Source organism: Papaver somniferum, chromosome 1 (assembly GCF_003573695.1).
Source record: "Papaver somniferum cultivar HN1 chromosome 1, ASM357369v1, whole genome shotgun sequence".
Taxonomy (NCBI): Eukaryota; Viridiplantae; Streptophyta; class Magnoliopsida; order Ranunculales; family Papaveraceae; genus Papaver; species Papaver somniferum.
The window spans coordinates 158,018,235-158,045,376 of NC_039358.1; the positions used below are offsets into that span (position 1 = coordinate 158,018,235).

General features: G+C 38.2%; 3 protein-coding genes across 4 annotated transcripts; 2 read left to right on the top strand and 1 right to left on the bottom strand.

Moving 5' to 3' along the window:
- Window positions 1–1,229: 1,229 nt before the first annotated feature.
- Window positions 1,230–1,754, top strand: LOC113352771 (G-type lectin S-receptor-like serine/threonine-protein kinase At2g19130). The gene has a single exon (XM_026596550.1). It carries the CDS (start codon window positions 1,230–1,232, stop codon window positions 1,752–1,754), a length of 525 nt encoding a protein of 174 aa, XP_026452335.1.
- Window positions 1,755–3,332: 1,578 nt separating this feature from the next.
- LOC113305484 (G-type lectin S-receptor-like serine/threonine-protein kinase At2g19130) lies at window positions 3,333–6,150 on the top strand. The gene has a single exon (XM_026554515.1). The coding sequence runs from the start codon at window positions 3,438–3,440 to the stop codon at window positions 5,913–5,915; it is 2,478 nt and encodes an 825-aa protein (XP_026410300.1). The 5' UTR covers window positions 3,333–3,437; the 3' UTR covers window positions 5,916–6,150.
- A 65-nt stretch (window positions 6,151–6,215) lies between these two features.
- Window positions 6,216–11,250, bottom strand: LOC113305473. 2 transcript variants are annotated; one of them, XM_026554508.1, is made up of 5 exons: window positions 11,069–11,250; window positions 7,604–10,009; window positions 7,400–7,501; window positions 7,126–7,300; window positions 6,216–6,857 (listed from the first exon to the last, which is right to left on the bottom strand). In XM_026554508.1, the coding sequence occupies exons 2-5, from the start codon at window positions 9,955–9,957 to the stop codon at window positions 6,654–6,656; spliced, it is 2,835 nt and encodes a 944-aa protein (XP_026410293.1). In that variant the 5' UTR covers window positions 9,958–10,009; window positions 11,069–11,250; the 3' UTR covers window positions 6,216–6,653. The 2 variants fall into 2 exon arrangements, with proteins under 2 accessions (XP_026410293.1, XP_026410297.1); XM_026554512.1 differs by having other exon boundaries at window positions 7,604–10,012; window positions 11,069–11,239.
- Window positions 11,251–27,142: the final 15,892 nt, after the last annotated feature.

The window sequence follows — 27,142 nt, forward strand, 5'->3', positions numbered from 1 at the left end:
TTGATTGAAACAGATGAAGGGTGAGAACTATTTCCCACATAATCTACATAACCAAAGATTTTTACAATACCCAAAAATTATAAATCTATTCCGCCCACAAATTAGATCTTCTATAACTATTTTCGGCAAAAATTTAACCAAATTTACATAAGCAACAAATAGTGTTTTTTTCACATACATATTAATCTCTAAAAAAACATAAAACACACATACCCAATTAAATTTAACCAATTTCATATTCATATTTGTTCGTTAAAACCCAATTTTATATAAACTAATTTTAACAAATAAAACCCTAAATAAATTATACAACGATAAAACAAAAGAGATTAAGAAAAAAAAACATACCTCTTTTGTAACCCGGGTTCATCAAGTATCTCGTTTTTTTCTTTTCTTTTACTGCTCGTTACTGTGATGTATGTGTTGGTTCAGAAGCTGTGTTTGTGGGCGGTAGAAACAAAGAGGAGGTAGAAAAGAAAAGAAGAAGACGGAGAAGATTAGGGTAAAGGGCAAGTGAACACGTGGGCTATACGTGGTGGTTAGAGATTGTCTGGGCTTTAATTCCACACGTGCTCGATACGTGTGTTAATACAAGTCCAACACTATACGTACGCCTGCCATGAGGCGTTGATTCCTTCATTCGCCTGAGTGAAACCAAGCGTTGATTATACGTACGCCTGAGAGAAGAGTTTGATTATACGTACGCCTGAGAGAAGAGAGAAACGTTGATTATACGTATGCCTGAGTGAGGCGTTGATTATACGTACGCCTGAATGAGGCGTTGATTATACGTTCGCCTGAAACAGGCGTTGATTATACGTACGCCTCAAAACAGGCGTTGATTATACGTACGCTTCATTCAGGCGTTGATTATACGTCCGCCACACCAGGCGTTGATTATACGTACGCCCCTTCTCCGAGCGTGAACTATATGTACGCCCCACAACCAGCGTATTCTTTACCAACGCCCCACAACCAGCATTAACTATATCTCCGCCCGGCCCAAACGAAGATTATACAAACGCTCCACATGCAAGCGTGGATTATACATCCGCCCGACTAAATATACTCCACTGCCTTAACGTGACACTACAGACTAAACTCAAATTTGATCGTTTGTTTTAGTCTTTGATCTTTGGTTTTGATCGTACCACTGTGGACGCTCTAAAATAGCAGATTTTGGTCTAGCCAAGCTTGTTGGCCGAGAGTTCAGTCGAGTCTTAACTACCATGAGAGGAACAAGAGGGTACCTTGCACCGGAATGGATTTCAGGTGTAGCCATCACCCCAAAAGCTGACGTCTACAGTTATGGTATGATGCTGTTTGAAATTATCTCGGGTAAGAGAAACGCAGAGCATTATAATAATGATGAGAAAATTAGATTTTTCCCTACTTGGGCAGCTACCAAAATGCATGAAGGCGAAGATATCATTAGCCTGGTTGATAACAGGTTGGAAGGTAATGCTGATATTGAAGAGGTCGCTAGAGCTTGTAAAGTTGCTTGTTGGTGCATTCAAGGTGACGAAGCTCATAGGCCCTCCATGGGTCAGGTAGTTCAGATGCTTGAAGGAGTTTTAGAGGTGAACCCACCTCCAATTCCAAGGTCTCTCCACGTTCTTGTGGAAAACCAAGATAATATGTTCTTCTTCTCAGAGTCTTCGAGCCGCAATTCAAATGGACGAAGCAACACAACATCGTGCACCTCTTCTCAGGCCAAGAGCACCACCTCCTCATCCATGAGTTCAAAGTCTTAATGTCGAGGACTGAGGAGTCCGATTAAAGGGAAGTGCAGAGATTCTAGAAATTGTCATTGGCGATTCATTTTTCATATCTTTCCTAGTTGTGTAATGTTAATTTCTTAATGTTCGTATCTGTAAATACCAACTCGTCAGTCCGTCCTGTCGAGTGTGGATTGCTGTTGTCTGTTGGACTATACCCGGCTAGGATTAGTACATCCTAGATTGAGTCTGGGTGGTGCAAGTCTGTTTCAATTTTCATGTCTATCTTTTCTATGTTATCCCTATTTAACAGAAGATTGACCATCGATTTCGATATCAGTTTTGTCCCCATTCTCTCCCTCTATGTCTCTCATTGTTTAATTAAGGATCGCGTGGAAGACGAAGACGATAACATCTGCATTGACGTCAGGGTTTGTTGAAATCGTTTGAATAACATACGTTCGCAACAAGGTAAAAGTGAGCAACATACTGTCCATTCCATCTACTCGGTAAATGCGACCGCGTCAACCTTATGCATGTACTTCTAGAACGACGATTTGAACTTGTACGAATCTTTATGAATGACTTGGACGTAGGCATTCTCGTACAGTTTTCGTCCAGATTCTTGTTTTCCCTGAAGTCACGTCCACATATCTGGATTCTGGACTGCAATTGTTACGTGTGGGTGGGGGTGAGAAATATGCTTTCTACCACTGTATATTTTTCTCCACACAAGTCCACGTCTCTAATGAGTATTGGCCTGGGTCTATCTTTTGACTTTTCCTTCAATAATACTATGACAAAGTTAGTTTTGAAATGTTCAAATTTTCTAAAGACCATGTTTTGTGTGTTAATAAGTTCTAAATTGTCTTTATTGGATTTTAAATTATTATACTAGTTCTGATCTTTTAATGAAACAAGTTTAGTTTGGGTTCACGAAGACAAAAGAACGTAGAATCCTAATTAAGATTAAAATTATCAAACATTAACAAAAACACCATTAACTTATCAATCTAATCATAAAAATTTCACAATCTATTCACTCTATATTTATGATAAATCAAATGCCATCACACAGTATAGGGTACTGGGCTGTTGATTGTTTTTCTTGTCAAGAATACACATCACCGCATTTATAGTACTTGAGGCTGCTCCAATAATCTAGTACTATATCTCAACCACTTAAATCATTTACGGTGGTGTCATCTTCAACTTGATTAATAAACTTTTTCTTACTTTCCCCCGCATTTACTGTCTCAACTATTTTTCTTTTATTTTTTTTTTTTAAAAGAACCTGTATGTGAGTATATCGTTTAGTTACTGATGAGGTCGTTCTTTTACTCTACAAAAGCAGAATCACTTTTACTCTGTTATCCAAGTGAAGTCGTTCTTTGTCTTGTTTCCTTCCTTACCAAAAACAGGCCCGTTGGAGGTGTGGTTTAAACAAGACCGGTAGATAGAAAAGATAAAATTCAGCAGTCAATATTCCATTTGATTACCAATTCAAACTAGTCAAGAAAAACTATAACTCTAAGCAGTAACTCTAAAACACTTGTTGTTCTTGTTACTCATCCCCACCAGTCACCATAAATAGAAGACCCACTTTTCTTTATGGTTGAATTCATTTATGACTTCTTCTTCTTCTTCCCCTGATGCCCCCGAAGTTTAAATATCTGGCTGTGTTTTGCTCAACTCTGTTCATCTATCTATTCTAGAGAAATGAATAATCAAAGAAAAAATCCATTGTTTCTTCTCTGTTTTCTCTTCTTATCCTTCAAACCCCATGTTACAGTTTTTGCAGCTGATACAATCTCTTTAGGTGATTCTCTAACCGGAAGTGAAACCATTACATCAAAAGGTCAAAATTTTGTGTTGGGTTTCTTCAGTCCAGGTAATTCTCAGAATCATTACATTGGTATATGGTACAAAAAGGTCTCACTTCAGACTGTTGTTTGGGTTGCTAATAGAGATAAACCTGTTCGTGATCCCTCTACTTCAAAGTTAACACTTTTAGGAAATGGCGATCTGGTTATTATTAATCAAACTGATAAAACGCCAATTTGGTCTACTAAGTCAGCTTCAAATACTCTGAATGCAACCGAAGCAGTTCTTGGTGACGATGGTAATCTTATTTTAAGAGATGGGTCTAATCCATCTGTTGTCATTTGGCAGAGTTTTGATTACCCAACTGATACTTGGTTACCTGGTGGAAAACTTCGATTGAATAAACGGACCAAGGAAGCTCAGTTACTTGCTTCATGGAGAAATCAAGAAGATCCAGCTCCAGGAATGTTCAACCTAGAATTAGATGGGACAAGCCAGTATTTGATAAAATGGAATAGGTCCATACGAGTTTGGACAAGTGGGGAATGGAATGAACAAGCAAAAACATTTGCTTTAGTTCCTGAGATGAGATTAAACTATATTTACAATTTTAGTTACATTTCAAATGAAAACGAGAGTTATTTTACTTATTCACTTTACAGCGATTCTATTATTTCTAGATTTGTTATGGATCTTTCTGGCCAGATCAAGCAACTTACATGGTCAAATACAACGGAAAGGTGGAATTTGTTTTGGTCTCAACCGAAACAATTATGCGATGTTTATGGTATCTGTGGACTTTTTGGCAACTGTAACCAGGATACTCTCAAGTGCGAATGTTTGCCGGGCTTTGTTCAACGATATCCTGCAGATTGGACTCTCCAGGATTCAACCGGTGGGTGTGTTAGGAATACGTCTTTGCAGTGTGGAAATAAAGATCGTTTTTCGCCAATCTCAACCTCGAATTTGCCTGATACTGATAGTTCTCAGTCTCCACAAGTCAATAGCGAGGAAGAATGCAAATCAGCTTGTGAGAGAAATTGTTCTTGCGATGCTTATGCATACAAGGATTCAGGGTGTCAATTATGGGATGGAGTTATGTTAAATGTCAAACAACAATCGGATGGAACAGCAGGAAAACTCTATCTCAGACGTGCAGCATCTGAACTTCAAAGTCCCGTGGCTGAAGATAAGAGAGAGAAGAAATCATTTAAAGTTGCTGTTGTGGGTGCAGTTGCAGGGGTCGCAGCAGTTTTGGTACTTGGTCTTGTACTAGTGTTAATATTTAGATCGCGAAGATCAGTTGGAAAATCAAAGGCAGTCGACGGTACATTGGTGGCATTTGCATACAGGGAATTGCAGAGTGCAACAAAGAACTTCTCACAGAAGTTGGGTGGTGGTGGCTTCGGCTCTGTCTTCAAAGGGACATTATCTGACTCTACTGCTATAGCCGTGAAAAAACTTGAAGGTATAAGTCAAGGAGAGAAGCAATTCAGGTCAGAGGTGAGCACTATCGGTACAATTCAGCATGTAAATCTCGTTCGCTTACGTGGGTTTTGCTCAGAAGGAGCTAAAAGGTTACTGGTCTATGATTTCATGCCGAAGGGTTCTTTGGATGCTAATCTGTTTCATCAAAATGACCCTGTGGTTTTAGATTGGAAGACTAGATATCAAATAGCACTCGGAATTGCAAGAGGATTGGCTTATCTCCATGAAAAATGCAGAGATTGCATCATTCACTGTGATATCAAGCCTGAAAATATCCTGTTGGATGCTGAATGCTGTCCTAAAGTAGCAGATTTTGGTCTGGCCAAGCTTGTGGGTCGAGATTTTAGCCGAGTCCTAACCACCATGAGAGGAACTAGAGGGTATCTTGCACCGGAATGGATTTCAGGAGTGGCCATCACTCCAAAAGCTGACGTCTACAGCTATGGTATGATGCTGTTTGAAATTATCTCTGGAAAGAGAAATGCAGAGCATGGCAATAATGACGAGAAAATTAGATTTTTCCCTACCTGGGCAGCGACCAAAATGCATGAAGGCGGAGATATCATTAGCCTACTGGACAACAGGTTGGAAGGTAATGCAGACATTCAAGAGCTCACTAGGGCTTGTAGAGTTGCTTGCTGGTGCATTCAAGATGACGAAGCTCATAGGCCTTCCATGGGTCAGGTAGTTCAGATACTTGAAGGGGTTTCGGAGGTGAATGCACCTCCAATCCCAAGGTCTCTCCATGTTCTTGTGGATAACCAGGATAATGTGTTTTTCTTCTCAGAGTCCTCAAACGGAAATTCACATGCACGAAGCAACACGACATCATCAACGTGTTCTCAGGCCAAGAGCACCATTTCATCAACGAGTTCAAAGTCTTGAAATGAAGAGTCCGGTAAAATGAGAGTATATATTAGGGTGTTTACATAGAAGCTTAAGAACTGTAATTTCTTTTCTTTCAGAAAAAACCCAATAAGCAACTGCAAGACTTCATTTGGCTACCAAATGCATGCTTGCCTACTGTACCAATGCTTCAGCTTTCAAACATGTTCGGCCGATCAGCCTATCATTTTGTACAAAAGATGTAGTGAAGCCTAATAGTTATCCTTGTCTTTTACTTCTTTTTTCATCATTCTTTCCAACAAAATGAAGCAGAAATATAAGAGATAACTGCAATCTATATAGAAACTAAGTACAAACATTTAAAGGATCTCAAGGATTACATCTCAAAGATCTAGGTTTACATCAAATCATTCCACTCTATAATATAACTACAGATTTACATTGCAAATCTACTTCAAAAGTTTTGCAGGAATACGTTTTTCGCACAACATCTACATATATAAAGATATAAGCAACTCTGTCAGCTTGCAAGCTATCTATTAACTATGTTCATTTCTTTCCAGCCGTCTGTTAAACTGGGAGAACTTGATCCTAATTCTGCATGTAACTCGTCTGTAATTGGAATTTACACTACATTATACCACGTAATCAATTCGCAAGCAAGCGCAATATGCATCAATGTTTACAGTGTATGAAGCAGCACTTGCAAAAACACACATAGCAAGCTTTTATCTGGGGAGGAAATGTACCGTTGGTGAGAGAGCTCAACAAAGAACCTCACCGTTTACGTGCCCTGAAGAACTCATAATCCAGCTGCCGGTTGGTGGATATAACGTGATCCTTGTAAATGGAACCTCGAGCAAACAGTAATGCAGTTTCCTCCAGTGTTTTCAATCTCTCTTTCAGAATATCTGAACTGTTGTAAATCGTATTTGCTTGGGAATTTTCAATAGCCTTACTAGGACAGAACCAGCATTCTCCCTGAAAATACAAGTCACATGATATGATATATTGGAAAACAGAACTTAATTGTGTTGGAAGAGACATCACAATTCACTGGAGCACTACTATGTAAACCTACTAGCTTGGATGATAGAAGTGAATCGAGACAGAAAGGGGTGCTTCAGACTATCTCAATCACCACTTTCGCATAAATAGTGATAAGCAACCAAGCTTATCTAAGAAATGCAATATTGTGAAAGTGAGAGACAACACCATATGTTAATTAAGAAGTAAAGGTGTTTCTTACGTGTGTGTTGTAGCTTTCCAATCCCAGCACAGGAGAAACGATTGAGGACTGCTCATTCCATTCAGAGTCTATCGAGCATCTTTGAACTAGATATCCTAATGAATGGTATGTCAGGAATGATGCACGGAATTTCCCTTCTGGAATTCTATATATTGGATACCAAGCCACTGAATACCTAACCAATCAAAGAACCCAGATATAAGGAATTTTTTTTTTATCCAACTCATAGCAACATGAGCGCTCATTACCAATTACAATATGCCTTGTCTCTTACCAAGATGCTGGATGGAGATCATGCAAGTTCATACATTCAAGATTGGATGGATCACCACACACTTTATGATTGGAAGTGCCACCTTTTACTAGCTCCATTACTCTGCATTTTATCCACTGAAGATTATTAGAATACCTTTTCTTAGGTGAAAAACAGGAATAAAATTAGTCTAACTAACTCCGACCGTATTTGGCAACAACTTACTTATCATAAAGTGGCTTTCGCAGTTGTGGCCCGTCAGTTTCAAAAAATTCAAATAAGAGTTCCATATTATCTGAGCATATAGGTGTAGAAGATAAATTAGCAGAGTCAGTTACACATGCAGGATAGACGTCTGGTGCTCTCACGGATTCATCCCCTTTAGAATGACTAGGCCCAACGGTTCCTGGACAAGGTTTATTCATAGAACTCTTCAAAGATGATGCACATCCTTTACCATCTCCTTCTACTTGCAATTCAAAATCATGTTGTACATGGCTACATTGACACATACGAGAACGGCCAAACAACTGAACCGATGAAAGAAATGGAACAAAATGAGCAGTGAATGAAACTGAATTAATATCAACTCCCTTCTTATTCCTATGATCATATGCCATCACTTCCAGTCCATAACTACCTGGTTTCTCATACCAATTCCAAATAGCGCTCAACGGAATATTAGGAATCTGATGCTTGCAAAGGGAACTATGAGAGAGCTGATTTCTCAGGCAAAAACTACAATCTTGCGGAGAAAATGCAGAGGAAATGACAGGAGCGGCAGAATAGACAAGTCTCTCAAACTCCGCAAGGGGACTTCCAGTTTCATGTTGAACACTTTCAGATGCCATTTGTAATCTGTAAGCAGCATCTAGTGCTTTCATTCTGAATTGTGAACCAATGCTCAACAAGGGAGCTTTTGTTGCATGAATAACCGGTTTGACATAATCTCTAACATTTCCGTTACTGTGACTCTCTTCAGTTCTATTGAATTGATCATGAAACTCCGCCATATCATTTTTGATGGGCATCACAGTGGGTATTTCTTCACTGCCATTAACTTTATTCTCTTCCACTTGGACTTTAATTTTCTCCTCCCCTGAACTTGAAGTAATCGTTATATCATTACAAGCACCAAAGGAATCAGAGTTTGTCATTGTAGTTGAGTTCTTCGTGCAGATTGGAACCCACTGCTGCGAATTGGCCTGAGGCAAGCAATTCCTTGTGATATCTTCGGCAGATAGGTTGATTTCTAAGCGAGCAGGTTCTCTCTTACCATCTTCTAAGGAAATGGGTGAAGTTCCCTCTGATACTTGTCCACTCTTTGAAATCTTCATCGAGTTATATGAATGGACGGCAAAGGGCGATGATTGACCTGGAACAGCAGAGTTATATCCACCATTATTCAGCTTTCTATTGTTGATGATCTTGCGCTTCAAAGAATGATTCTGCGTTCCTTTGAACTTCCTCCAGTCCAAGTTCCTCCCACAGTCATCTTGCGCTGATCCAGAGTCAAACTGACAGAGACTACCATGGATCCTCTGAGAACTCCCTCGCGGAGACTCATTCAAATGCGTGCTACCAGAGATTTTCTGCTTATTATTTACCGTCTCAACTCCTTTATCAGCAATATCATGCCCAGCAGAAAAGACCTTCACCCAGCGGGTGGGTGCATCCCTGAAACTTTTCCTGCTGTCATGCCAGGTGGAATGGCGAATTTCCTTCTCGGTTCGGATATTGTGGTCCCACCCAGATTTATCTGCTGCAGCAGATTGGGACATCATATTAATACATCTATTTGAAGCGACTGCATGGCTATTTCTATAACTAGAGAACTGGCGGTTACATTTGTTTGCGCCATTTCTATATGACTTGTTTTGAGACATGCACCCGACAGATATATTCTCTTTGATGTCTTTGCTGCAACGATCATCGCGTTGCGTAAAGATTTTCTTATCAATAGGCTTCGGCCCCTCCTCCCCTTGCTTGACTCCATTTAAAAACCTTCCAGAGAAAAGGGCATTGTCACTGTTACAATTCCAACCATCAAACTCGGATAGTACACTACTCCCAGTAAGATCAGAGGGGCAGCCATCATCTGTTGTGGTTATATCATCCTTTTCGCTACCCCCTTCTTTAGGTGATCGAGAAGATGGTCTAGTAATGTCTTCAGCACATTCATTGGGTCGAGTCTCAGCAGAAACAGTTTCTGACATCTTTGAATTTCTTCCCTTCTTTTTATTCTTCTTTTTTTTTATTTTTTGAGCAGAATTATCTATAACCACAAGATCATGACTTGGTTCGGGTGCAACCTTTGCTACAGAGGCATCCAATGTTACATATCTGGAAACATCAGTAACATCGTCACAAGGCTGCTTCGGGAACCCGTGACAATTTATACTCTCTTTAGATTTGGCACTTGGTGAAGATTTGTATGCTGTCTTTCTAACAACTCTTGGAGCAGAAATGTAATCAACTGCAGACCACTGAGAAGAGCATTTTGAATCCAAACTACTGCCTATCAAACTTGGTTTGTGGTCAAGTTGCTGCAACACTGCTCCTGGGTGAACGACATCCATCTCAAGAAAATCTCAAGAAGAAGTCCCACCGAATGCTGTAAAAGTAAACCTGCTGCTATGGTGCAAAGGATAAAGAAAAAGAAAATATGTCATTATAATTCCAAAATGCAAATCAAAGAAAGATTCATGTCAAACAACCATCTAGCTAATTATATTATGCAGTAGATGCAGTTTTAGAAGTATAGCCACGGGCCACCGACATCTGGAACTAAAAATCTGGGCAACCAGTTACCTATAAATCAACACTAACAGGAACCAGATTCGAGGTCGTAATTCCACATTTCTGGGTAATGTGTACAGGTAAGAACCCACTTATGTTTAAATGGTTTCGGTTCTACCTGCTTTGGTACTTGAGAAATCAAAAGAAAACCAAAAACAGAAAACAGAAAACAAGAGCTCTACCTATTTGATTAGATTTCTTATTGGTGTAGATGTATAATATAAACTAACTGTTTAAGAACAGAACTAAAAGCGACCCGTAAAAACCCAGTTAAATCTTACAATCGATCGCCAGGATCAGTTTCGAACATGTGCATATACATATGGGAACTGATGGTTTATATTAATGTATAGCCTAAAACGACATAAGGTGACATACATCAAGATTTCTCCGCTTTCCATTCAAAATGCCCAAGTATTGAAATTATGCAAATTATATTTGAAAAAATCACTAAACCCAGAACATATTTATAATTAATAACCATTGTACTGTACGGGTTTAATCACAAATTCCCAAATAACAATTTCTCCTCAAATCAAGTTAGTACTCAAAACATAAAACCTTCCACGAACCTAAATACCAATAACGGCTCTAAATAATCACAAGATAAGAATTTAAAAGAGCTTGATCTATTCTAACGCAATAAGAAACATCAACATTCCCCAATTTCTTGAAGACATGAATCCAAAGCAATATAAAGTTATATCATCCAAAGGGTTTATGCATTTTTAACGTAACAACAAAAAGAAAGAAAAATACATAATCAAATTAAGTTATATAATAATAATAGTTAAATAACATATAAAGAAACGGCCTTAAATTTATTTCTCATGAACAAATTCAAAGAAAAATACATGAAAAAAAAAATTAAAAGAAAAGAAAGAAAGAAACCTGAGAATTGTTAGGAGAATCGTCGAGAGAGACGATGATTGATGGGGTTTGTTTGTTTGATGGTGAAGCGCTAGGCGGTGAAATGAGATTTCAAATTGGGATTTGTGTTGTTTCTGAAGAGTTTTATTTATCATCACTCATCTCTTTTCATTCTCTCTCTCTCTTTTCTTTAATGTTCTTTCGATCTTGTTCTTACACGAACTACTTACACGTATGGATTTGGATATTTTTCTAGCTTGCGCCTTTTGGACAATTCAAGATTCGGACATGTGATCGGGGATGAGTCAGTGAAAGCACGTGCCTAATGTTCGACTAGCAATTACCAATTATTATGGGGGGTGTTGTAAAAATAATAATCTTTTTTAGGGATGTGGTCTAAATTGGACCGGTTTCAGCTTTATCCACTTCCAATCCAATACGTGGCAAGGTTCACGTCCGGCTCCTAGTTAGCAATTCGGGGTGCGGAAAAAGTTCGGGACGACAAATATACGAGTATCATTCGTTTTGACGGAATGTAAAATCGATCCACTATTCGGTCAATGGTTCGTGATTCGGGATAATTCAGAACGACATATATATGTGTATAATTCATTTTATAGATAGGAATTTGACACACAAAATTCGACATATATTAACGTGTAAAAATATCATATTTAACGTTATCTCGCCTTAAGTATTATGATTTAATGATTTAATTGAACTGTACATACGATATATATATATATAATATAATTGGCAAATAACATGTATGTTGATGGTATATGACTTAGATTGGTATATGTAAAATTTTAAATTTTAAAAGTTAAAAATATGATACATAATAATAATTTAATAACAACGTGACGAAATATTATACGAACCATATAATTGGATAATTTAAAAATACGCGTATAATTCGTTATAGGTTGGAAATTTATGAACTTAGTGGCTACACGATTCAACAAGTAAAGACTCGTGGATGACGACAACCTTCTCGATCAAATTATACATCCATGGACTATGAAGGGCATCATACATAGGTCAAGGACTAATAATCCACCCTTTGTTTCTTTTGTGGTAGGCCAACCAATTTTCAAACAACCCCTCAGTTCCGCGCCTTGTTAGCAATTCGAAATTCGGCATACGTACGGAACGGTGTACGTACGAGTATTATACGAATTCGTAAATATTAAATTCGGTCAAAAATCCGGTCAACGGTTGGTGATTCGGAAGTAATTCGGAACGGCATATTACATGTATATTCGTTTTTGAGATATTGATGCGGCACTCAAAATTCGGCTATGTTAGATCAGATCAAAATAGGTTTTAAACTGCATGATAGATAGAAAAATATGATAGGAATGTTATACATATGTGATATATGAACTAATATCAACAACCAGGGCATAGAGTGGTTGGAGTGTAGTCCAGCAACTTAGAGGTGATGGGATCAATTCTCAACACGCTCAATATTTTTAAAACTTAAAATCTCAAATAAAATTCTGATTACAGCTGTCCGTCCCGTAGTAGCGAATAATACGGGAACGTGAATAATCTCTGAATGATGCGGGAAGCTCATATATTAGACGCGTACTGTATTCGGGGTTTCAGTAGTACGCGAAACAGACGCGTTTAAGTTCGGGAACGAATAATTCGCGAATTATACGCGTATTATTCGCCGAATTACTAACTAAGGGTTTCGGCATCCAATGCGCCGATATATGGGTGAGAATCAGATGATCTAATGTAGTCTTTTATATAAAAATAATATATAAAGAAATCCAACAATTCTACCACGAACAACTTGACGAGGGTAGAATCACAAGTTTAACAAGTTATCCTTAACATATTAGTTCGCCGGTATACTCAAGATGAGAAATGATAAACCCTACCTTGTGAAGATGTGTACAGGATAAGACTGCCCGATATAACTTGAGTTAGACAGCGCAAGTTACCCACTCTTGAACTTAGCAACAAGGATCGTAAGTGAACACGTCACGCAAAACAAAGCAAGAAGAGGATGAAAAGAAGACTAGAAAGTAGTCGCTTCTGGTGTAAGTTGAAAATTGATTTTCGAGTTATATTTATAGGAGAATTTGAGTTGTATTGAGTAAGTATCTTTAGACCCTTAGGTCATTAGATCAAATCAAACCACACCAAGACCAAAAAATCTTTTAATAAAACTCATTTTCTCAAATAAATAGTAATTGAGATTGAGATAAAATAAAAATAAAAATGACTTGAACTCTAATAAAGCTCACACAAGAACAATATATGTATGACAAATGCCAAGAATAATATCCCGAAAAAACAAGTCCTTACAACAAGCACCAGCTTTACAATATATAAAAGTTCTCTTGTCTAAAAAGAACGTAAGACCTACATAACAAAATCATATTGTTACACCTGCAAATTTCTGGCACGGATGTACCAGATAGCAACGTAATTCAATGAATCATACTTCACATACGATTACTCCAGCCTTGTAAGTGTGCACCAATGCAAACATCACCTACACAGGTCTGCAATAGAAATATTTCAGCATTTTTTTCATTCTCTTTCCTTTTCAAATGCTTACCACCATAAAGCATTCAAACAATGTGATACATTCACTAACACCATCAGACAACCGACAATACTTAGAACATGACACAATTAACCCATTTTAGTTTATCAAAGGGAAGATATACAAAAATTTCCCACTTAGGGACTTACACAGACTTGTTCCTCTTAAACCAAGTTTTTTCCTCACTAAAACTCTCTCAATTTGAGTCTCACGATCTCCTATGTAAGCCTGCTAATTTTCTCATGCCTTTGCACTATTTATGCAGCAGGCACAATGGCCAAAAACCATGACTCTTGCACACGCATGGAACAACCATCTATCTCATAGGGAAGTTCCATAACCGCCAATAATTGTGCCAACTGGCCAGTTTCTTCTCTAACTCGAGCCATCTTTCTACACCTGTTCCAAGACAGTTATGGAAACACCTTTTAGGATACAAACTTCCTCTATAACCATTCTCCATTGTCTCACACCTTTGACACGCTTGTAAAGACAATAACCAAATTCTTAACCGTCACTTGATCCATAATGTGCAAACTTTGCGCATTACTGAACTTGGCCTTGAATCAATCCACATCCAACATGACACCGTATTTTTCTTGGCCTAAACCAATACACAGTTAACATTGCACTACAATCCTCTCGGAAATTTCCTTAGCTCATTTTGGTTATTCATGCGACATATGGTTCACTTAGTCAATTTGCTCGACGATAGCAATGCCTACTCTTGCATTACTAGCTTGTTTGCACTTTCCAAGCTTTGACCAGCCTTGGACTAATTCATAGGCCAACTCTTGGCCTATTGTACACTCTTGCGTCATCCTTGAGTTTGGACCAACTCAATTCCATGGGTACGCATCAATGCCAACATCGCATGTGGCGTTTTGTCACTTTGGCCTTGTCTTGCGTTTTCCTCAATGAATCTTCATTTTATAGGCCAATAAGCTTCATTACTTGGCCAATGTACTTATAGTGTAACGCCATCTTTGCGCTTCACTGGCTCTGCAGGGTCCCGCTATCTTAGCGCTTAACAGTCTATTCAGTTTAACCTTATCGTAGCCGTTCACTGACTAGGACGACTATGTTGTAACGTACCATCTTGTCCCTTCACTAGTCTGACCGATCATAGACCTCCCCTGTTAGAGCATAGCTCGGTTGAACCCACCAACCGTTGGTATTTCAAGTTTGGTGACACATTTAAGTGAACAAAACTCAATTAAAGAGTCGCTTGATTATGTACTAGAGGAAACTTCGTATATGTTAGGCTAGAAAGATTAGGATAATGAGACATACAAGTATTACGCGAAGACTTGAAGAATGTGAAGTAGTAACAAGCTACATCGACGACATCATACTTCCTCTTGAGGTTAGTAATATTTTGACTTGAACAGTTTCATTCCCAACGTATATTTCAAGTCGTGTTATATTGAAAACATAACTGCGAAGCTGTGAATGATTATACTCTAGTAGACATAGTGTTAAGGAATTACAATACAAAGTATAACGCTTATCTTTTGAACTTCGTATATAAGACATGGACATAATCGTATGAATGTTATTGTGATTATGTGTATGGGTATGGGTGAAGATTTCTTCCTAGGAAACAATGTTTACATTCATTTAAAGGAAGTACATTCATAAACTTGTTTTGTGAATCGAAAGTGAAATCGCCAGGCTTATCGGTATTGTTATTCGTTGCATATATTTGGATTACCAATATGTGTGATTAGTAGAACCGATCATAATTTATTATGTATCTTGGTAAAACTATTCACAATGCCTGACTTATGTATTAGTATGACTTTTATTAGTGTAACCGATCCTAAGTAATCACCTAAGATGGTATAATCGATATTTGTAATTGGTGTGACTGATCCTAGTAATTGGTGTAACCGATCCTAGTAATTGGTGTGACCGATCACAAAAGATGTGTAATCGATCCTTGTAATTGGTGTAACCGGTCCTGGTAATTGGTGTAACCGATCCTGGTAACTGGTGTGACCGATCACAAGTAATACTATGAGAATATAGTAACCGGTCCTGATAATTGATGTAACCAATTTGGCAACTGATGTAACCGGTCCCAGTAACCATATTAAGGTAGAACTGATCCTTGTGTTTGGTAGAACCCTAAAACCATGATTAGTGTGTTGATTTGATCAATCACATAGTTCTTGAAAATCAGATGAACCAGTTCTAAACTTGTTTGGAAGTGTGGTATAATCGGTTCCAAGATTGTAAATATGAAAGAGGATTTACAAAGAAAAAAGATGTCGACATACTTTGAACATGTTCAATAACTTTTATCTTTTATTGTTCAAAGATATTCCTTAATAACTCAAGGAGATCCCTGACCGAAATAAGTTGAGAATCTTTTAATTAAGGTTGTTAATTTATATGCTTTTCATTACCAGCAATTAAAATGAATATCTCTGGAAAATACAAATTGGTAATGTGCATTTACTAATTGGAGATTTTCTAGTAGGATTTCGGTTAATATTGGACAAAGCATTTCTAGGAATTATGAAAACTGAATTGGAAATATATTGTGTATCCTGAGAATATTTTCGGTTTTGGAAATTTCTTGGTGTCCAAACTTCCTTGGTCTATAAATACCCATGTTTGCATTTCGAGCAAACTATCCTAAGAGCCAGCAAAACTACCTTGTCGTGTTGTTACTGGTGGAGCCGTCTATTAGGAGAGGAAAGTACCCTAATTAGGCGAAATCTCTTACGACCGCTCGTTTAATGACTTCTTTGGGATCAAGAAGCTCTACGAGTACCGTTGGTGGGAAACTAGATAATTGAAGTATTATTAGTTTTCGGTTTGATTTGATTGACTAACGTTTGTTGAACTTTGATTGTACCTAGTTTATTTATTCTTGAGAATCTTCTCTTCTGATATAAGATTCACTCAAACTAGATCGAAGTGTCGACGAGATCTTTAGAACTGTTTGTATATATAAAGACGTCTTGTGATAATCCATTGTTAACAGACTCCGTTCTGTGCGTGATTGATAACAAGAGATTCAAGTTGTGGTGTGCAGGTGTTTATTGAAGATTTATGAAGATTTGAAGACGAAGAAGATTTCTGACTTGGGTTCATAATCTATGGTGTGCACAAAACTTGATCGGCTGGGATCCAACTATAATCGGTTTATCTTTGATAGATTTGATTGATTAGTTGCGTAGATCGGCATCAGTATTTAACATCTTGATATATCCTATTATTGATTGCATAATCTAAACTCTGCTACTTTGGTAGTTGTTGGATAGATTGATCTAAACCCGACAAAGGAGTTTATTGGATTAAACAGAAGAGCCTTTGTCCAATTCATATCACTGAGATTGAATAGAGTTGTTACCAAACAGATTTGTTGTTCCTTTACAATTTGGAATACGAACCAAAGGAATTGTTCTAGTGCGTGCACTTATTGAATGTCGGAAGCGCAGGGATACTGAAGAAACTATGTGAACTATAGGTTTAGTTGCTTGGTCTCAACTATACGAAGTTAGGTTGATTTTGTATAGCGGCTTAATTATGAGAGTATTCAATTCTGGACTAGGTCCCGGGGTTTTTCTGCATTTGCGGTTTCCTCGTTAACAAAACCTTGTTGTGTCATTTATTTTTGTTTTTTGCAATTATAATTATTGTTATTATAATTTAAAGTAAATTACACAAACGTTAACTCCGTATTACTTGATAGTGATCCTATAGAGTTTGGTTAAGTCTGAACCTATTATCAAGTAATCATACTTTGATTGTTGTATTGTCTCGATTTCGTATCCATAGACGATCACTCAAAGTGTGAATACCGATTCGTTGTATTGTCTCGACTCAGTCCATAGAAAATCACTTTCGGTAAGAGGACTTATAGGTGGAAAAGTTTAAGATTGTGGTATATTTGGGTACCCTCGTCTTTTCAATCAGAGCGGGAAAATACGAAAAGATCTAACAATATGTGTTTGGTGGGATCCAACCTATAAGAAATGAACTCGAGTTCACATGAATCGATTTCAGTTAACGTAGAGCAAGAAGATGATACTCTTCAGAAAGGCTACTTGTTTTCAAAACCTGATAAACATCTCAACACTGTTAGTCCCCTTGTTGGAAACTCAGGAAATATTAACCGTGATGGGTTAATAAGAAAACAAATGCTCGTGTCAAACAAGTCAGACTCAGATGATAGTGATGAGATTAAATTTTCATAAAGCTTGTTGAAAAATATAATCTAAAAAATAATATTTATTATCCATATGTCGAGAAAATTATCAGAGAATCTCTACAGGGTTCATGAAGAAGCTGTCTCTCAAGAAATTCTTGAAGTCCATGAACCGCATGACATGATGGTAATCACATCTAGTCTATATCAAGATGAAAATATTTCTCCATTTTCTCTTGAAACTGAATCCGAAGGATTTGACATTGATCATGTCAGAAGAAACCTATTAGTTAAGGAAGGGATATGTACTTCCTGGAATCTCTTAGCTAATAAACGACCTCCTAATTCTAATAGTCTAATCACTTACAAGAATCAAGAGAGAAGTGTTTCAAGGAATAATCTGATTACTGATATGTCGTCAAGCACAACGTCTGTCAAGGATTATCCTACTGAGAATAGCAATGATCGGAAAAATGCACTCAAACGAATGATTTTAAATCATGATATTCTGCTGTTGATCTATTATCTAAATCAGGATCAAGGAAACAATCTCTTCAAAAGGTGATGTCATATTCCAAGAATTATTTGGGATGATATAAGAGTTCTGCTCACTTCGTGACTCAAAAGAATTCATGTCACACTGATGATTCCTCTGCAGCACCAAATCACTCAAGTTGTGACTTAATGAAAGAAGATTATTCTTGGAATAGTTTCAAAAGGGAAGATGTCCGAAACTATAATGATGAGTCATGTTCCAAATAAAAAATGAGCAATCAAGTGCTCACTTCAACAATTAAGTTTGTTGATCGGAATTTCCCATCCAGTGCTCAATATAAATTTTTTTTAAAAGAGCACGGAAATATGAGAAAAGCATATTTCTGTACTCATCATGAACATCTAAAGTATTTTTCTAGTTTTGGAATAGTTTTTCTATTTTTAGAAGAATACTTTCGATCTTAGGAAAGTTCACGACAAAAAATTGGGCAGAATTTTTTTTTCCGGACCCTCTTAATCATACTGTTTCGGAAAATTGTCACCGTTATTTCCGAAAGTGTATATCTTCACGTATTTTATCAAATAAAATCTCCTTGACTAGGAGTCTCAAAAACTTGGAAACCAAGTTAAATTTGATATATAAAACATATTATGAACCGATTCTTCCTTACAAGTTTAGTCTGCGGTTAAAGATGGATGAAGATACGATTGATGTCAATTCACAATTACAAAAGCTTGAAACATGTCCTCTCATTGAGATTAAGTGCTATTAATCAAGGGAACATAGGAGGAATCACATATCACTTGATCTCATGTTCTATTTAATGAGAGATTTTGAGATTGCTCGAGAACAATTGGAAGCTTCTAAAAAGAATGAGAAGTGGCTTGAGTCAACTCTGTTGAAGTTGATCATGGAAGTGAATCTCTTAAAACGGAGACTCAACCTTCTGAAAGAAAAGAGAAGGCTCAAGAATTAGTGCTTTGAAGAATCTTCAGTGATCAATAAAAGCACCACTAGAGATTAAGTTACATGCTGTAAAACTTAATCTAAACAAAATAGACATCAATTTTTAATTTCTTTCAATTATTTTGTAAGGTCTATTGATGAATAAAACTATCTATTTATGAATATAATTATTATTTTATAATTTTTCTTGTGATAGTTTTTTCGATTACATAGCATGTGCTTAAATGCTTTATTTTATTGCTATGTGTATGGGATGTTTGATTTCGGTTTTATAACCTTGATATTCGATCTCGTATGATGTGTGAACCCTTATGGTTTGTGTGGCTTTTTGGTTTAGCGGGATTAAGTTCTATCCCATGTTGGTAGGCTTTATCAAAGGATCATAAGGTGTTCCAATTGAAACTCATATGTGAAAAGTCACAATAGGTTGAATTCTTGTTTAACATAAAAGCATATGTGTTTAGGGTTTTCAACTTTTGCTATTTGCATTAGTTAAAACCGATTCAACCTTTCTCTGGTAAAGGTTGTTGTTGTTGTTGTTGTTGTTGTTCTTTTGTTCTTGCGAGAGGATGACAACATAATGGGGAGAGTTCTAACTTGAACTTGCGCTTAATGATATATCTTTATGGGGAGAAGAGGATGCGGAATTTGAGGTAACGAATTTGTTAGTTAATCGTTTTCCAGTTTAAGAAAAGCATGAGTTTATTGCATATATTTTTCTTTTGCTTAACAAAATTTGGTACAATTGATGTTTATTCCATTATGTGTGTATATGGATGTGTATGTGTGATTCAATTGTTTCCGGTTAAGAAAAACTGGTTTGATATCTTTCTTTGTTGTTTGGTATCAATTGTTTTAGACTTAACGAAATTTCGGTGCAATTGCGGTGCTTTAATGTCTATGTTAATTTCAATTGCTTCCGGTTAAGAAAAATAATTGTGCAAGTCAATTTACTTGGTTTGTATGTATTGTTTATGGCTTAACAAAATACGAGATCATTTGTTTAGTCCAACTCGATTCCGGATAAGAGAAACTAAGTTAATGATTCTGAGGAAAAGGATAAATCTAAAGGAAGGAAGAGATTTAGATCTAAACGATCAATGAAAATGGATATTGGCAAACATGTGCAGGAATATAGTGGTGAGCTCACTGATGCTCACCTCAATACTACTTGATCGTGTTGAAAAGTGCATTCTTCTCTTATGTGCCCTTAAAAAAGACAAAAACTATGCACAACAAGGGTTTTGGGACAAACTATACTTAGTTTATGTCTTGAATATTATTACTTTAATTTCCATCATTTGATGATATTGAAATAGTACAAAGACTCCATTTTATAATCTTCTTTGTCAAATTGAAGCCTCTAATCAAACATAGAATAACGATATTTCATGTTGATCCTTGCTTAATTGAAACAAGTCCAGAATATAAAAAAATTTCAATTTTTTTTGACCCGGTACCGTTACTGGAACGTCAAAATTTATTCTCAAAGTATCTTTGATAAGTTTGTGACTTGATGGTACCATACCACAATACCAAGTCCAAAATATAATGATTCGATGTGGGTATCAATAAATCTTATGCTCTCAGTATAAAATTCCCCTATCTGACTCCTAAGCAAGAGATGAAAACATGTCTATAAGAATCTTTACTTGACAAACTAAGATTTTACGTATGCTCTTAGAAAATAATCATATAAATTATTATGTTAAAAAAATTATGGCATGAAATAAAGCTAAGATTTTCCACAAGTTTTTTTTTTTTTTTAAACAGAAAGGTTATATTAAAGAAGAAAGAAAACCATGTACAAAAATGTAGCCAAACAAAATGAATGACAAGACGGATTACAAACTAATTACATTCTCCCGATAGAGCAAGACTTACGAGATAAAATAATTACGGAAGGTTCCTTCCTCTGAGGTCCACAAAATCAGTGTTTGTATAAGAGGTCCACAAAATCAGTGTTTGATCTCTTCTATGGACATAAATCTTGCTCCATGTACTCGTCTGTTACGTTCCTTCAGTACCTCCCACATGATAACATTTGGTAGAAGTGGCTAAATGGTCTTGCGTTTGCCGTTTAAGTTGCTGACTTTGTACAATTTTAGTTGTCGTCTCACATCATTAGCATTTACCCACAGTACCCCAATAACATCAGTGAAGTAAATCCATAGGGAAGTAACAAATTCACATTGTAGTAGCAGGTGACTAATGGTTTCTACATCTTGCCACAGACAACACAGGCATTAGATTGCACCAAAATGCTACTATGTTGAAAAACTTTCCTTGTATGAATAGATTGATGGAGAGCAGCCCAAGTGAAAAATTGCACCTTTGGAGGGACGGTAGAAAGCAACAATTTACTTATAAAACCGAAGTCAAAGTCTTCCCTAACGAGATTGTCGTAAAAATTCGTAGTTGTGAATTCACCTTCCAAGCAATAATTCCCTAAAGATACGTCAAATTTTTGATGTCAAGCTTAAGTTCCAGCAAATCAATATTCTCCGTTGCATTAAGTATCCTTATAAACTCGAGAATATACCTATTTGTTATGATTAACTCAGCCACTGACGCGTTCTTATGCATACTAACCTTATACATACGCGGAAACTTTACCTTCCGTGATATAGGACCGAGCCACTAGTCATGGCGGAACCTTGTTGCAACTCCATTATTTACTTTAATAGGAACACATTTAGATCGAGCTTTCAAAATGACCAATCATATACTTTTGCCTATCGGAAAATTAGGCTCTGCGGGGACAATAAAATCAGGATATGTACTGGTCTTTTCTTGCATTATCTTCCGCCAGTGTGAAGCACCGACACGTCAGTACTGGCGTCGTGTTCGCATCAGACGCGCTTCGGACGCGGAACACGCGTGGGGTACCGACACGACACGCGTGTAGAAATTTATAATCCATTTTACTAGTTGAGTAATCTAGTACGTTGGAAAAATTAGTACAATGGTTAATTTCCCCCTCGGTGGGCTAACCTAATGGCACAAAATTGAGTTTTTTTAAATGTATTTGATATACTATAACACTATGATCTTCGTATATAAAAATTATTTAATTAATATATATTATATATAAACGTGTCTGCGTACCGATGATTTTGATGTTTGTCGTTCCATGTATACGCGTATTGTCTGTATTTCCTACCACCACAGTGCAGATTTTTTTTAGAGTATCTCAAAATCCACTTGACCTGGAGAGATCTTAGACATTTTATACCTAATCCACTTGACATTTTGATATATTAACTCATTTTCCTTTGCCCCTCTTCAGCTCCCCAAAGGAATGTACGCATGATCTTGTTAATTTTGTTCTCAACTGACGCTGGGATCTTCAACAGGCACATAAAATAAACTAGATATTGTGCCCGTGTTACGTACCTGGCGGACCCCAAAACCATCCATCATCATTTTTTCTCTTTTAACCATATTCTTTGTTTGGTGTGATGTAGTTTCGCCTCGCCCCGTCATGCATTTTTTATTTGGTGTCATGGGGCTTCGCCCCTCCCGTCGCGATGCATTGGTGTGGCTCGACTTCACCTCGCCTCGTCGCTTAGGAGTTTTGATTTGGTGTGGCTCAGCTTCACCTAACCCCGCCGCTTAGGATTTTAGAATTTGGTGTCGTGGTGCTTCGCCCCCGCCCCGTCGTGGTGAATTTTTAATTTGGTGTAGCTCGGCTTCGCCTCTCCCGTCGCTTAATATTTTTGATTGGGTGTGGATCGGCTTCACATCGCCCCCCGTCCCGACGTATTTTTGGGGTGCATCTTACTAAGTAGTTCCGTTCAAAATTGCAGAGCGGAATAAAAATAGAAAAAATCATTAAAAAAAACATACTAACTAAATGCAGTTATGTAGTGTCGTAGCGACGTAGTTGCTATAACAGCAAGGTCATGATAGGGCCGCAACTATGCCAACTCGAGTGAACATAATTGAACACCACATATAAGTCGGCTTTATCAAATACCATCTTGATCTCGTCCTATAAATTGTGGAACATAAATCATATAACTAACTCAAGAACGTAGAAAACAAAATAATTCCTAATACAACCTACTGCAGCAATTAAGAACGCATCAAAAAAAAGATTATCTTACTTTCTTTGCGTTGAAAACACTGAATAAAAATGACCCTGGCTATATGCCTGATTCATGATTTGTTTTGAATTTATGCAAAAAGCTTACGAACTATAATCAAGTTACGAACATCATGTATGCAGGAAGCTTACGAATATCATGTATGCAAGAAGAACGTGACCACATATATCTTAATTAATAAAGATCGATCAAAAGAAAATTAATCCAAGAAAATAAAGAAGAAACAGACCCTAGATAAAATAACTACTACGTGATGATCTGAAAAATAAAATAAAATTGAAATAAAGGGGTGTAACCGCTGAAAACCCATTTAATGGATCTAGCCGGGTGTTGATGGTGGATTTTTATTTAAGGCTAAAATTGTAAAAGCCAAAATTATGCGCTGAAATCCTGCAAAGGATAAAGCCACTGATAAGTGATGAAGACTTCTCCACTTTACTAATTCACCTAGAATGGAGCATATGGCAACAATCCCAGCTGTATTCTGTGAATTTATATCATTATCAATTAATGCATGACCAGCCTTGTATTTCCTGTGATGTTCCTGCCGAACTCTCATTATTGGTGGTGCATGACGACTGAGTGCTGCTCTCAGCAGAGTAACACGAATCTCCAAGTGTCACTAATGAGGCATGCACGAAATACCCGTACAGGCTACAACTCTCGGTGTGTTATACTAGCCCGATTGAGCATACATCTCTCGGTATGTTATACTAGCCCGATCGAGCATCTGGACTGTCCATCTCAGTCTCAGAAATAATCACGACCACGCAATTTGTCCGCATGATTTAACCTTCCTAGACGATCCTCAGCAGAAGCAGGCTACCACCTTAATGACCACCAGTGGGCCCGCTTATGCCCTGGTTGGTCAAATACCTACCATGCCTCCCAAACTACCACCGAACACCAGCCTGAAGTTGGATGTCCAGGCTGGTATGGAGCGGCTTGGAGGAGTCGTACGAACAAAGGCCGCCTACGGCAGTCTCAAATTCATCACGTCCGTCCAACTTCACCGGCATAGTTGGATGGCGTAGATCGTCCCATGGACGGTTGGACAAGCGTTGTCCTGCACACCAGCGGGCCCCCTTCACGCCTGCATAATCGATCCTCCCCTGACCTAGCCACATAATCACGTACAGTTGCCCGAAGTTCGGCCGGCGTGAGGTTCAAAGGGTCGCAGGAAATTCCACTAAAGGTCTTAAATTGATCACGACCATCCAACTTCACCAGCATGATTGGATGGCTTAGATCAGACCTATAACCGAAAGACAAGTATTGGCGTGTTCACCGCTGGCCCAATGTGGGTCCCACACGATCGACCTCTCCAGATGAGGAGTGTAGGGTGCAATTTCGATCGGCCAAACTAGCATGCATGCAACCGGCCGGAAACCCTAATTAGGGTTTGCGACATGCATATGTCGCAAACTGATCGCGAGCGTCCGTTTTCGCCAGCTTGGATGAAGGGTCCAGGAATAGACTAAGCAGGTCCGGAGAGTATCAACATGATCAATGTGGACCCATCTATCTCCATGTCCGACCGACCAAGACAAACCATGGCTAGGTCTCTCGATTCGTGCGCCCAAACTAGGCATGGTCGCGCGGTTTTCTATTGCAAACTGATCTCGACCACTCAACTTTATCGGACAAATTGAGTGGCTTAGATCGCATATCCATGGGACAACGAGGTATGGACGTGTACACCGGCATGCCGTCTACACGCATGACCAATCGGTTGCCAAAAACGCGTCTCATGCTTGGATTCGACCAAGTTAAAGGTTGGTGTTTGAGCACCTCCTAAACCCTAATCCAACGGTCGCAGATGTGGGTCGCAATTCATCTCGTCCGTCCAACTTCGCCAGCTTGGACAGACAGCCTAAGACAGGAGTTAGGCGACCAGTGAGTCATCATCACGATCACCGTACACCACTCTTCCACACAGAGTGATCGGCCAAGTCAGGGCTTACTTGTACAACCTCCAAACGATCACTCGAAGATGGTCGGACGTGATGCTATTTTAAGACGCTTAATCGTGAGTTACTCCGTTAAGCCTTAAAATAGCGATGCTTCATACGTGCTGAATATATTCGATGCATTACATTCATAGAATACACACGATATTTCATAAATATCGACTTCCTAAATAACTTAGTTATTTAATCTAGCATCACATGCTACCTTTTGTGGGTCCCACGATCCACACACTCGAGACATTAATCATGTCACAAACTGGGGGATACTTACTGGGGTATTGGTCTGGCGGTTTACAGCATGCAGCGCACAATGCGCCATCATAAGAACGTGTCAGGAAGTCATGGACGGTTAGTGATGATGGGAAAAGTGGGCTTTACCTGATCGTGTGACAATTACCACGACTCCACTACTCCATCACTCCACTTCCTCCACTTCCCATGAGAAACGTGGGTTAGGCGCAATGACTTGTATAAATAGGTTCTCCTCCCTATTTCCGAACAAGACAACGAGACAGAAGCCAAGTGTTGATACAATCGTATTCCAACACCAGAACTGATAGCTTTCATTCTGCAAGCCAGTTCAGCTTTCTGATACAAGTCATACACAGCCAACACCTTCACAATCTCAACACCTTCTTCGCTTCCCTCCATAAGATCAACCCCATCTCCTTCACTTTGTGACCGAAGCAAGTCTGGAACGACCATTTCTTAGTTTAGGTCAGAGTTGTACAGATTGATTTCTCGAATCACAAGCACTCCCGTGCAGTGCATTTGTTTAGGGTTTAGATTCATTTCTCATCCACACACCCCAAATTACCAAAACCGGCAGAAATAGTTTTCACCCACAAATACTGGGTTCGCAGTAGCATCATCGAAATCGACGCTTGGGATTAATCTATCTAATCTACATTGTCGATTTCCACTTATACACATCATCATGTTCATAATAAAGATGCAGGAAATGTAAATGTTGAATAAGTAAATGATGCAGGAGTATTTACGTGGTTCAGCCGTACCCTACATCCACAGAGGTAAATGAGTTTGAGTTCTTACTATATGTGTTTGAGTGTTACAAAGTTTAATGAACTGAAGAGCAAAGAAAAATACAAGTATTGGATATCTCCCTTTCTCTAAGCCTAGCTCTCCTCTCCTAAAAGACCAACCCCTTCTCATTTGACTAAGTTTACTATTTACAGGTAAATGACATGTTCCCACCAGATTACTCTATAGTCGCTCATCGTTATCGTGTTAATCCTTCATTATGTCACGACTAGCGACTCACTTTCTCTTGACATCATGACACGTCGCTTGTACGGTTAGGCAGGGTAGTTGAACCCATTAAATGCTGAGTAGACTGCTCTTGCACGCGTGTAACGGCTCTTTACAGCTGGCACGTCACTTCAGTAGCACGTGGAAGACTCCTAGCTTCTCATTTGAATTCACCTCGTGAACTGTGAAAGCAACTCTTGAAGATGATCTCGTACTTCTGCTGTAGGGTAACAATCTTGCTCCCGCCTAGAGATCATGCCACATGTATGGTGATTATTTTGCAGTTACAGTTTGCGCCTTGATTTACTCTGATTACTGAGGGCGATCTGGTAATTCAATCTTCCACGTTCTTCACCATTAATGCATGGTCTCCCCCTGGCATTCTTCGTCGTCTATTTAAGGATTATTCTCTCCTGAATCAAATCCTTCATTCTCATTCCTTTGTTTGTTACTCTTTACTTCTCTGAAACATTCTCTTCATTCCTTATCGGGTAGAAGCTTCGATTCTTCTTTGTAACTCTTTGAAGTTGTGCATCGTGACTGTTGAGGCTGCGATT

Excerpts from the sequence above, each read along its gene's own strand:
- LOC113305473 (XM_026554508.1), bottom strand. The coding sequence starts at position 9,957 with ATGGATGTCGTTCACCCAGGAGCAGTGTTGCAGCAACTTGACCACAAA. Across the intron at positions 7,301-7,399 it reads GATCTCCATCCAGCATCTTG|GTATTCAGTGGCTTGGTATC; the intron begins GTAAGAGACAAG and ends TTGATTGGTTAG. Across the intron at positions 6,858-7,125 it reads TGGAAAGCTACAACACACAC|GGAGAATGCTGGTTCTGTCC; the intron begins GTAAGAAACACC and ends TTGTATTTTCAG.
- LOC113352771 (XM_026596550.1), top strand. The coding sequence starts at position 1,230 with ATGAGAGGAACAAGAGGGTACCTTGCACCGGAATGGATTTCAGGTGTA.
- LOC113305484 (XM_026554515.1), top strand. The coding sequence starts at position 3,438 with ATGAATAATCAAAGAAAAAATCCATTGTTTCTTCTCTGTTTTCTCTTC.